Source organism: Sminthopsis crassicaudata, chromosome 3 (assembly GCF_048593235.1).
Source record: "Sminthopsis crassicaudata isolate SCR6 chromosome 3, ASM4859323v1, whole genome shotgun sequence".
NCBI classification, from domain to species: domain Eukaryota; kingdom Metazoa; phylum Chordata; class Mammalia; order Dasyuromorphia; family Dasyuridae; genus Sminthopsis; species Sminthopsis crassicaudata.
In genome coordinates, this window is record NC_133619.1 from 475,295,005 (window position 1) to 475,307,855 (window position 12,851).

At 34.0% G+C, this 12,851-nt stretch overlaps 1 protein-coding gene across 2 annotated transcripts in view; it reads right to left on the reverse strand.

The window, feature by feature from the left end:
• Positions 1-12,851, reverse strand: part of TEX26 (testis expressed 26) — a 66,532-nt gene that overhangs the window by 27,410 nt on the left and 26,271 nt on the right. For both annotated transcript variants that reach the window (XM_074303541.1, XM_074303540.1), the window contains exons 2-5: positions 9,069-9,153; positions 7,757-7,922; positions 2,875-3,118; positions 13-186 (exon numbers count right to left, since the gene is read on the reverse strand). In XM_074303541.1, coding sequence (XP_074159642.1) covers positions 13-186; positions 2,875-3,118; positions 7,757-7,922; positions 9,069-9,153 — 669 coding nt within the window. The remainder of the gene's footprint in view (positions 1-12; positions 187-2,874; positions 3,119-7,756; positions 7,923-9,068; positions 9,154-12,851) is intronic.

Here is a 12,851-nt window from a genome sequence, read left to right on the forward strand (position 1 = left end):
ATCTATACTTACCAGTTCCACAAGCTGCAGCAATTGGTACTGTTGCATTAGATCCATATTTGACATTCAAGTCTCGTAATTCAGGTATCTTCAATGGGACTTGGAAATTACGCCTGAACTCAGTTTCTAGACGCTGAGGAATTAACTTTTTCCAATCAAGAGGCCCTTGTATAGTTGGTTTCTTTACTAAAAAGAATGGAAAATAACAAATGTTGTCTATTAGCTTAATGGAATTCACATTTTAAGTTAATTTTCTCTTCCTCGAACTATTTTCTATGCCAAAATATACTTCTCATATCTAGAGATAAAGCAAACATACTGATTTACAAATACAATATGACCTGGAATCAATCTGGAGCAGCTAAGTGGCACAGTGTGCCACAGAGTGCCAAATCTGGAGTCAGGAAGACTCATTTACCTGTGTTTAAATCTGCCCTCAGATTTGATCCTGTGTGATCCTGGGCAAGTCACTTAATGCTGTTTACCTCAGTTTCCTCATCTGTAACATGAGCTGGAGATGGAAACACGAAACTAGTCAAGTTCATCTTTGAAAGGAAACCCCAAATGGGTCCACAAAGAGTCAAACATGAGTAAAATGGCCAAACAACAAGAAGCAGCAATCTGCTCATTTATTTGAAACATGGGAGTCTGAGGGCTGATTGACTTGATTAGTTAGGATCATGGTCAGGCTGAGGTAATGGACTTAGTGTCAGTTAGTTCTTTTGCTCTACTATATGATTCTAAATGGCAGTCTTCAGGATGGACAGTTATATACTGCAAGTGTCTGCTATTGCTCAAAAACTAGAGTTTTCTCTCATTAGGAAAAAATTTTGTATAGTCACATCAAAGCCAGGAAAGTTGTTTGTTAGGTATATTTACATATGGATATTATAGAACAAAAATTTTGAAAGTGATGGCTTCATAGCCAACTTTTCCTTTTTTATCCTAGTCTTCCGCTTCCCCTTTCTTTTGCATAGGAGATCTAGAAATTTGAAAGGGGAACTGTAATTCCTTAAATCCACACAGCCATTTGTAGCTTTTGCATTTCTTTGTATTCCTAGCGTTAAACACACAGGTGCTTAATGAATGCTTACAAACATTTGGCATTTAGTCTTAGGGCGTCACAAAAAATGGTTAAAAGGAAAGACACTGACAATTAGAAATTAACTAGAATTAAAAATGTCTTCCTATCCTTAAATCAGACAGAATCTTAAGGCAGGAACTTGGATTCTATGAGCAAGAGGAAATCAATTCAAAAGCCAGATTACAGATCATTAGAGGTTAAATCAGCTGGTTAGTTGATCTGTCTTCCCAGTTAGCTTAAACCACTGGACTAAAACTTTGGAAGTTGTCAAAATCCTGCCAGGCTCAGATGCTTCTCTGAGCAAAAAGCTGAGCAGTATAACAAATCCACCAGATGACATTAGAAGTGTCAGAAATATGAGTTGCTCTTCCACATGTGTCCTTATGCACAATCCCTATACATGTTCACTCTTTCTACTGAATTTGTGGGAATATATGGGGGAAATGTTCTATTGCTGCTTATTATTCTATTTTGTTAAATACCTTTGCTTTGAACTGATCACTTCCTGTGGTTGATTATTAAAAGTAGGGGTTCATAAGCTATGGATGTTTTGAGTGTATATGGACTGAAAACTACCTTAAACTTGGGGTAATTCATCTGTTTTTTAAAATATATTTTATGTCTTTTGTCTGTACACTAGTTCATTTCTAGTATTCCTTTTAGATCAAACGCTTGTGTGATAAAAATAAAGCAATTTAGCAGAAATATATTTTATATATGTATGTTTTATGTATCCATATACCAAATAATTATAAATCATATATAATTCTATATATATCATGCATATACACATGTGTGTATGTGTGTATAAATATATATATATATAATGTATGTATGTATACATTACACAAGTATATTGTTTGACCAAGTAGTCCTCCTACCTATCCAGCATGAAAAAGGCAGAATGTTTTAACTCCTCTCTACAATTTATTTAGAAATCAATTTCCTTTCAGCAAAGCTTATATTTACATTGTGGTATTCATTGTTAATATTATGTCTCTTGGTTCTCTATAAATTAATACAAAATTTTCTCATGATTCTCTGAATCCCTCCTAGTTATTTCTCATCCCACATTATATTTCTATAATGTGTTTTTTCCTGTTATTTATCAATTTGTGAACATCCCTTTATTTCCTGTTGCTTCCACAAAGAACCATGTCTATGAATATTTTGGTATACATTAGAGTGTTGTTTTTCTTTGACTTCTTTGGGGCATATGCCCAATAGAGGGAATACATATCTATATATTGCGTAAGATACATATATGTGTGTGTGTATATATATGCATATATATACATATAAAACATTTCCCTATATGTTCTTGATAACAAATTTTATTTCCCTTTTATTTTTGTACCAAATATGTTTTTAATATGATTTCATCTTTTATGAATCTTTTATCTTTATACCTTTTATGATATCCTTTATTCCTTGTTTAGTTAAGAATTTTATAGGGAGAACATTTTTTCCTGGTTAATAATCCTCATAATACTTGCATGATATTAATAAAAAACTAGTCATTTGGCAGTCTCTCTTATTCCAAAGATGGGGGGAGGGTGTTCCCCACAAGCTTTTCTAAAGTTCTAGCCTGTGTAGGCTCTGTACTGTTTGCCTTAAGGTGAAATCTTGGTTCAGTGTTCCCATCCCAGAGTCCTTAGTTCTAGATGAAGACTGGGGATAACTGATGGTCAATTTTCCTACATCTCTGAAGAGAAATGGAGACATCAAGAGAAGATGAGAACCCAATACATTATTTCCCATGCAGGAGACAAGAAAAAAAGGGTGCTTACATTTTGTATTATCCAAGTAGTCTTCTCGGAAACGAGAAGTATACTGATCTGCTATTGCTTTACGGATTTCTTTGAGTGTAGCAGGAATTCTCCATGGAGAACTCTCTGAACTTCTTACTGTATTCAACGCTTGATGTGGAGGAGAGATCTCTGCCTTTTTTACTTTCGTCAACTCTTTACATGGAGAGGTGTCTTCTGCAACTGTTTTTGTCACATCTTGAGAAAGTTTCCAGGTCATAAATTCCTATCAATACGAAAACAAAATGGTTAGAAATAGTCATCCTTTCTAATATAAAAATGCAGTTGGTATACAAAATGTGTGTTTATGTGTATGTGCATTTTGTTGTTATTGAGTTGTTTCAGTCACGTCCAATTCTTTGTGACCCCCTTTGGGGCTTTTTTCCACATAATTACTGGAGTGGTTTGGTTTGCTCTATCCTTCTCCATCTCATTTTATAGTTCAGGAAACTGCGGCAAAAGGGTTACATGACAGAGCTAGGATTTGAGACCAAATTTGAAGTCAGGTGCAACCGACTCCAGAGCTGATTCAGACCAATCCCAAACGATTTGTGATGGAGAGAGCCACCTGCATCCAGAGAGAGGACTATGGGGACTGAATGTGGATCACACATAATATTTTCTCCTTTTTGTTGATGTTTGCTTGTTTGTTTGTTTTATTTCTCATGTTTTCCTCTTTTGATCAGATTTTTCTTGTGCAGCAAGATAAATGTGGAAATATATTTAGAAGAATTCCACATGTTTAACTGTATTGTATTACTTGCTATCTAGAGGAGGGGGAAGGAGAGAAAAGAAGGAGAAAAATTTGGAACACAAGATTTTGCAAGGGTGAATATTAAAAAAAGTATCTTTGCATGTATTTTGAAAAATAAAAAGCTATTAAAAAAAAAGGAGTAGTCACCTTGGACTTTATCCCCAAGATTTTAATACTGAGAAGTTCTAAGTCATTTTAGTAGTTTGGCCTCCCATGCCAGAGCAGCAGAGGTCCCCCATAGATTTCTGCCCAGCTTTCATAAGCTGACACTTGCAAAATATCCTATGAGTTTTGGATTCTCAATGACTCTTTGGCACTGTGGATTTATAAGCAATGGATGGTGAGTTACAAAATTCCATTTCTGAACTTGCTTCCTATATGACCATGACCACTTGGCCAGAGCCCTCAGTTTTCTCTTAAGTAAAATAGATTATTTAGACTAGCTCTCCTTCAAAATTCCTTCCAGCTAAGAATCTATGATTAAAAGATGCTTCTAAATGAGAGGAGGAATAAGGATTTCCACTATTATGGGTCTTTAGAAGATAACTTCCACTTCAATATTAACATAGCATTATTCTTAATTAAAATAATAAAAGATAATAGAAATATTTTATTTTCTGACCAAATAAGAAACCCAAAATTCCACAAGTATTCAATTTGTTATCTTATCCATTTCTTATAAATTAATATTTTTATTTTTCTATTATTTTTCACATCATTATCATCCAGTAGTCTTGTTATGTAGGGGCTATTATTGAGGTTTCTGATAGCCCCATTTGGATTAGTAGATTGGAAAGTTCCTCTAGAATTCCCCTGAGAACTGGGCATCAGCAGTACAAGTAAGATGCTCCAGACACAACTGCTCAGCATTCCTGAGCTATGCAATTGCTAAAAAGTCATCTTCTGTACACAGAAATCTTTTATGTAGTGTTTTCTAGCCTTGACTTCTTGGCACTGGTACAATAAAACAAGTATGAAATAGGAGCCAGAAGACTCAGATTTGAATCACAGCTCCACCTCCAACTAGCACTACGGGCCAGTAACAATCATTTTAATTCTGCTTTCTCATCGACAAAATGGGAATGATAATGCTTACAGGCAGGGGTATGCTGGTAAATGTTTGCAAAGAGCTCTTGAAAAATAAAAAAAATGTACAGCCAATTCACTTTTAAGTTCAATCTGCATTTTATTATTTTCTTCATGACTTTCTTAAGGCTCTAAGACAATTAGCAAAATAATTATCTAAGTCCTGATTTATAGCCTATTTCCAGAATTTAAATGCTAACACTGAAAAATTTGACTATTTTGTGAGCTAGTTCAGCTATCTAGGTCTGACTCACCCCTACCCTCACAACACAGAGATTTTTGTGAGTACAGCAGTTTGTAAAAGTATACAACCCATATATGAAAGCAGGCTATAATTATCATTGAAACCTCAGTTCACAGCTGTTTCAGTCCTTAGCTTCCCTCCCCTCTCGAAACAAGAGGAAATCCCTTTTTGTGGCTGTAATTTAGCTCAATCTCCAGGTGATTTGATTTCAACTCAATTAGGAGGCCTTTACTTTGTAGTTCCTGATCACAAATGAACCTCGCACACATGATGTTCACCATCCAGACATCATTTGATCACAACTCTAAAATAGACCCTCAGAGTCCAACTCATCCAAGACCCTTCCTCCTTTTACAGATGGAGGAAACAGGTTACACAGTCAAGTGACTGGGTAAGGTCAGACAGTCAACACCAAGAGACTGTTTAAATCTGGCTTTACTAATTCCAAGACTGGTGCTTTTTTTCATGGCAATATGGATGATCCAGGAAAGGGCACTAAGAAGGAATGGCCACACAAGCTAGTGATTATGCCAACCTAAAACATCATCTCCAGAGAGAAAGAAAGGGGGGCAGGGAAAAATTATACACACACACACGTGTGTGTATGTGTGTGTACATATATATATACACACATATAGACACACATATATATCTATTCATATATATACACATATATCTATACATAATATAAATATGTACCCCCATCTACATATACATAAATACACATACAATACAGATAACTATATGCATACATATACACATCTACATATGCATGCATGTACACATGCATGTACACACATATACCTATATGTGTATAAATATACACATATATACATCTATATACACACCTGTATATGCCTATACATATACATTTGTATGCACACACACACATATGTTTTCAAATTTGGTAGCGTCTTTCCTAATTTAATTTCTGTATTCTTTTCTCAGTGATTCCTTCTTAACCTCTCTGTCATTACTGATATTCTACCTTCCTGGATACTCTTTTCCTCCTTTTGTTTTCATGACACTGATCCCTCTTGATTTTTCCAACCTAGAAAGTCTTTCTCAGTTCCCTTCGATGAATCATTCCCACCCCAATGAAAAAAGCTCTGCTCCTGGAATTGCTCAATGCCAGCAAACATTCAAACCCATTTTCTGGTACTTACTGTGTGACACAACACAAGTCACTTAACTTCCTGTGGACCCTAGTATCCTCTATCTATAAAAGCAGGATGTTAGATGAGATCTTATCCAGCTTTAGATTCCATGATCCTATGACATACCTTGCCCTGACTCCCCCTTCTCCCCAAGGCTCTTTCAAAGGCTTTCTTTTCTCTTCCTACATTCTTGAGTACTTCATTAGTTCCCATGGATTCTGTTATCACATTTATACAGATGATTCTCAAATCTACATATCCCTCCTAATCTCTTTTCTCTTAAACACTAGTCTCAACCCAAAGATAATTGGACATTTCAACCCAAAGATAGTCCCATGAGCATCTATCTCAGACCTCTAAAACCAAAGTAGAACTTTTTTTTAAGTCCTTTTCCCTTTCTTTGAATTTTCCAATTTTCTGTCTAGGAAATCAACATCCTTTCACTAACTCAGGTTTTCTATAGTTCCTTACTTTCCCTCATCTCATCAATCAGGTTACTTCTGAAACATCTTACACATATATCTCTGCTCCTGCAACAATCTATCCTGTCAGACCGTTAACCCACACACCTTCCTTGACTACTTCAATAGTTTCCTAATTGTTCTTCCTGTCTCATTTTTTTCTTTTCCATGTTCCACATAGCTTCTTCTTTACCCACATCTTGTTCCTAACCCATCTCAGTTCATATTATCCTCTGTCATCTATTGCTATTACACCACTACATTAAGACTTCTGGAATCCATATTATTGTTAAGATTCTTTATCTTAGGGTCACTTTCCTCCTCATTTTCTAAGGATAAGGAAAATCTGGCTTTCTCCAGGTACTATTCCTAAAGTTCAGGTCTGATCAGGTCATTATTTTGAACTTTGTGACATTAGGAATAATTTCATAAAACTTCTGAAATAACTAAAAGTCATATATAAACTCCAAGGGAGCCCTAAATTAAGACCAGAATACTTTCCACAAAACTTCATTTTCAGGAAAGTTAAATGCTTCATTTGGTCTTTCTTCATCCTAGGAATCATCTCTATAGTCTTTGATTTCCAAATACCTGAAATTGTGAAGTTACAATTCAGCAACCTTCTGCCCCCCACCCTTTTCCATTTTTCTGGCCTGGACTCATGCACACAGCCTATATATACCACTCCTCCCTCTCAGTCTACCTAAACTAAGAAGGTCAATACAAAATATGCAAAATTCTATATAATCTTTCTCATTTCAAATGTATTCCATAACTATTTATGGAGAGCCTACTACATGTTAAACATTTCTAGACATTAGAGGAGAAATTATAAAGAATGTGGAAGTAGGATGAGCATTATCTAATACACAAAATTATAAGGTAAAAAATGCATAAAATTACAGGTATTTAAGGAGAAAGAGAAGAAAGACTATACAGTATCTAAGTAAATCCACATCTCAAACATATTAATACTTGTTAACTCTAGAATTTTGGTGATTTGCATTTGTATTTGGTCCACTGAGATGTTCCTTGAAGCTTTTTAGTCTTCACAAAGGCATTTGAACTTTCTTTGAGACATATGTATTTGTATATTTTCATATTTGTCATTACTTGGCAATGAAATTCTACTTATGTTTATATGTATGTACGTCACTCTTACCTTGCAAGGATGGGGTTTATTAGTTCTACTTCCAGAAGAAGTTGCAGTCCTTATCATGTCATCTTTGGAGGACGGTTTCCAATCAAACTGTTCAGTATATAATGTTTTAGCAAGGATAGGATCATTGAGCTTGTATGAATATCCTAACCCCTTGAAATCGGAATGACTATAAAAAATACATTAAAATTATAAAAAGGAATTTGAGACCATATGTTACCACAAAGAATGACAAATGCTTCTACCAGAAATATTTCTGGCAGAAATATTCCTAGAAACTTCTAAGTGTTAAAGGTAGGCTCGACCAAGTAGAAAAGGTCAAATATAGTTAACTCTGTAGGGTTCCTTCGGGTTAAACAATCCTGACATTGCTCTTTGCAAAAGTCTGTCAGACTTGAAGGAAAAAATTGGGGGGCAGGAGGGACCCTATTCTAATCAACTTATTATCATATATATTTTTTTTAAAAAACTGAACAATAAACGGTTGAAAAAATTTAGGTTGTATCTAAAGGAAAGGGAAACTATTAATTTTAAAACAATCTCTCTGACTTCAGTTTCCTCATCTTTAAAAATGGAAACAATATTTGGAATAACTTACCTCACACAACTGTTCCCAGTACAAATGAGAAAATGTATGAGAAGTCACTTTGAAACTATAGACAATTATGTAAACATACTAATTATCCTATATGTGGTCAAATCACAGACTGGAGCAATCTTCTACAGGACCTTTAAGAAGATCCATTTAACCTTTCTTGATGATGTCTTATGAATTATATTTAGATTAAATACTTGAGTAATTTGTTTTTTTGTTCTGTTTTGTTTTGTTTTTAACTCTCCTGGCAACTAGCTCTAAGGAGTTATACACATTTTTCTCCCATGTTTTGCATTTATATTACATTACATCGTTTCTAGGATCATAGGATTCTAATTTTTAGCAGGACAAATCCTTAGTGATTGCCTAAATCCAACCCCCTTCATTTTCAAGATGAAAAAACAGTTCCAGAGAGGGAAACATAACCAGTCTAAAGCCAAACAAATATCCAAGTACTCTGATTCCAAATACAATTTTTTTAGGATATCCAAAGCTATTCCACTATTGCCTGTCACTTCCACCTCCCAAATTTTACAAATCCTGGAGGATAGGAGATATGTGGATAACTCTTCCATTTTCTAGGCTAATGACATCTAAAATACTTCTGGGAACACTGTAGATATTCAGTAATTTTTCATTGATAATCACATAAAAATGTTGATCCTCCACAACAAAAGAAAATGAACCAATTAGAAGTATTTGTATTAAAATATAACTTACCGAACTACATTAGGAATTTCTCCTCGTTTAGGGGTGTATTCATGCATCATTGTCGTTTCATAGGAATCCCAATTAGTATCTCCCGCTGAAAGCATAACAGCATTTTTAGATATGATGAATCTGGGTTAGTCTCTGTTTGGATACTTTTTGAAAGTATTAATTCAATAAGGAAAAAGTTTTCAAATGCTAATGTGGCCCTTTTATTTAATAGTATATAGTTAAGAGAAAAGAATAGAAAATTTTTTTCTTTGGTTGTTTGGGAGCTATGAAAATATAGGTAATGAATTAAGAGAATCATAATTGGAAAGAATCTTAGAGGCCATGCACTTCATATGTATGAATTAAGTCAATTCTTTGGATAATACAAGCCATTAAATCTTGTTATTAAGGAAAAAATAGCATTTAAACTTGGATCATCCAAATTATCTATGCTCATTGAAAGAAATTCCTTTATAAGAATTTGGCCAATTGTTTGATTTTTTAAGTTCTTTTTCCTGGATAGACAATTACAGAATTATAGAATCACAAAGTTGAAAGGGACCACAGAGGACATCTATAGTCCAGTTCTTAGCTAAGCAAGTACCTCCCCCCACTCTCTCTTATCTGGTGTCCTGGGCCAAGTCATCATTTTGCCTTTCTATTTAAAACTCTCCTCCCAAGGCAACCCATATCACTTTTGTATAGGCAACTGTTAAGAACTATTTCCATTATCAGACCCAGATCTCCTTTATGATAACCATTTACCCTTTGTTCTTAGTCTTGCCTTATACAACACAAGCAGGACAAATGATGAATATTGATCTGCCTGCATAACACAAATTTTGACATGTTGTCTCATTGTTGTCAACATAACCTTTAATGAAATTGTTTCTATAATTTGTTCTATTGACCTGCCCATTCTTTAAAGTTTCTAATTATATTTAAATCTTCCCTTCAAAGTATCTTTATTGAATGTATTTGTAATTGCATTTTGATCAGTAAAAGATTTAAGATTTCCACTTTTCTGTGTTTGTGACGTTTGGGGTCCTAATACATCGCCAATTTTTGTGACTGAGTAATATAACACTGAGAAATAGATATGTTCCTTACCATCCTTAACATCAAGGTCTAGTATATCTAATAAACAAATTGGGGTATCTGATTCAAGTTTGGCTTGTTTCCATAGTGACCCAAAATAGTGAAATTTTCCATCTCAGATGTTAAATGACTGTTAAGTGAAGCAAAACCAAACTTTTCTAAAATTCTATGGAGGTTCCTTAACTTATTTATTTTTGTTTCAATTTATCTAGGTCTGAGAATGTTATATTGACTTTCCATACTGCTATAGTTTCCCTATAACTTACTTAACTTTTCCTTTAAGAATTTAGATGCTATCCTGTTTGGTGCATATATGTTTAATATTGATATTAATCCATTGTTTATGGAATCTTTTAGCAAATTTAAGTTTCCCCTTTCTATATATTTTCATCAATTCTATTTTTTTTGCTTTGTCTGAGAGATCATTTACCTCTGCCCTTTTAACTTCAACTACAGTATAATAGATTCTGTTCCAGACTTTTGTTCTATTTATTTAAGTGTAAGTGGCATATTGTTGGATTCTGATTGGTTATCCATTCTATTATTCTCTTTCATTTTATGGATGAGTTATTCATCACATTCACAATCACAATTATGATTGCTAAACTGTGTATTTTGCTCTATCCTATTCTCTTACACTTAACCCTTTAAGAACCTGTTTTTTTTTATTAAAGCCTGCTTTTTATTAATGTCTCCCTTAATTTACCTTCCCTCCCATAATCCTTTTTCTATTTGCTTCTTAAGATGTAGTTCTATAGCTAACTGTGTCTATGCATATGTGTATTCTTCACTCCTTCAAACAGTTCAGATGAGCTAAGATATTCCTTTTAATCAATTCGAATGAGAGATTCAAAAATAGCATTCAGTCCTCCTAGAATCCCCTCCCCATTGTACAAATTCTTTTTTTGTGAAAACCCATATTTATGTGATATAATTTCTCCCATTTTTCCTCCTCCCCACCAGAATTCTATCTTTCTCTACTTCTCTCTCCATTCCATTCTTCTTTTGATATCATCCAAATACAATAGAATCATACCCATGCCTTCTAATTTGACTCTTTCTGGGACTCCTGATGATATTAAAGTTCTGAGAACAATATGTAGTATTATTCCCACCTAAAAATGTAAAAACCTGTTCAACCTTGTTTTGTACCTAATGATTTCTTGTGCATGTTTGCCTTTATGTTTTTCTAAAGTACTATATTTTATTAAATTTTCTACTCAATTCTTCTCATCAGGACTACTTGAAAGCCCTATATTTCACTTAAAAATTCATTTTCCTCCATAGGAATATAAGTTTGCTGAGCAAATTATTCTTGGTTGTAAGTCTAGATCCATGGCCTTCTAGAATATATCATATTCCAAGCTCTCTGCTTCTTTATTATTGTGGATGCTAAATTTTGTATGATCCTATTTGTGTTTTTTCAATATCTGAATTCTTTCTAGCTGTTTGAAGTACTTTTCCCTTTGCCTGAAAGCTTGTACTATAACATTCCTGGGAATTTTCATTTTGAGGTTTATTTTCAGTTAGTATTCTGTGCATTCATTCCACTTCTACTTTACCCACTGTTTCTAAAAAATTTGATCACTTTTCCTTTGTTGATCTCTTGAAATAAAATGTCTAGGCTCTTTTTTTTTGTTCAGGGCTTTCAGTTAGTGCATTAAGTCTTAAATGATCTCTCTTTGATATGTATTTCAGGTCAGTTTTTTTCCTATGAGATATTTTCATATTTTCTATAATTTTTCAATATTTTTTCTGCATTTCACTATTTCTTGAGTTCTTATGGAATGATTAACTTCATTTTGGATAATCCTAATATTCAAGGAGTTTTCTTCCGATAAGGTTTTATAACCTTTTTTTCAAAGCTATTCTTCTTTTCATATCTCTCTCCCATGACTTTTTCCCAATTTCCCCCTTTTCTCTACTGTTCTTATTTGAGCTTTAGAAATAATTTTAGTCCCTCAACTCTTGTTTTAGGCTCTTCTAGAAATTCTGGTTAGATTTGTGTCCTAGCTGAATTTTTTCTTCAATTATTTTCAAGTTATTCTCTTATTTGTCTATATCTTGAACTTCTCTTACCATAATAAGATCTTTATGATTGGATTCTTTTTTGGTGTTTGTTTACTCATTCTTTTAGCCTACTTCTTGACTATGGAATTTATGTTAAGGCTGGTCTATGCAACACCTCTTGGGGGAATGTAGTCACTAGAAATTTCTGGCCATCCTTCCTTCCCAAGATCCTCAAAAATCTCTGTCCAGCTCTCTAAGCAGCTAGAAAATGGGCTATAAAAATGACACTGTGGGTGTTTTGACTTTTCCAATAAAAATTCAATCTGGTGCACTCTAAATTTTTGTCAAAATTTAGACTCTAGATTTTCATGTTTTCTTTCATTCAGGCATCTTGGTTCCACCTAGCTACAAACATAATTTTGCAATCTGTAATCCAATGAGCTATTCTTCTTCTCAATACAATTTCACCTAGCCCTTTCAAATACAATCTCTCATTTGAGTGATCCTGCTTTACTAGTTGTTGTCTACAAAGGTTCACTGGTGAAAACAGATTTTGAGTCAAGCTTAAAGCAAATAATGGGTTCATTTTGAAAATGAGGGTGTGGGGATAATTTAGATAAGAGTTACAAGAGTCAAGACCTAGAGATGGGCATGAGTCACAGCCAAGAAGATAAGCCAGGATGAGCCAGAATAGTG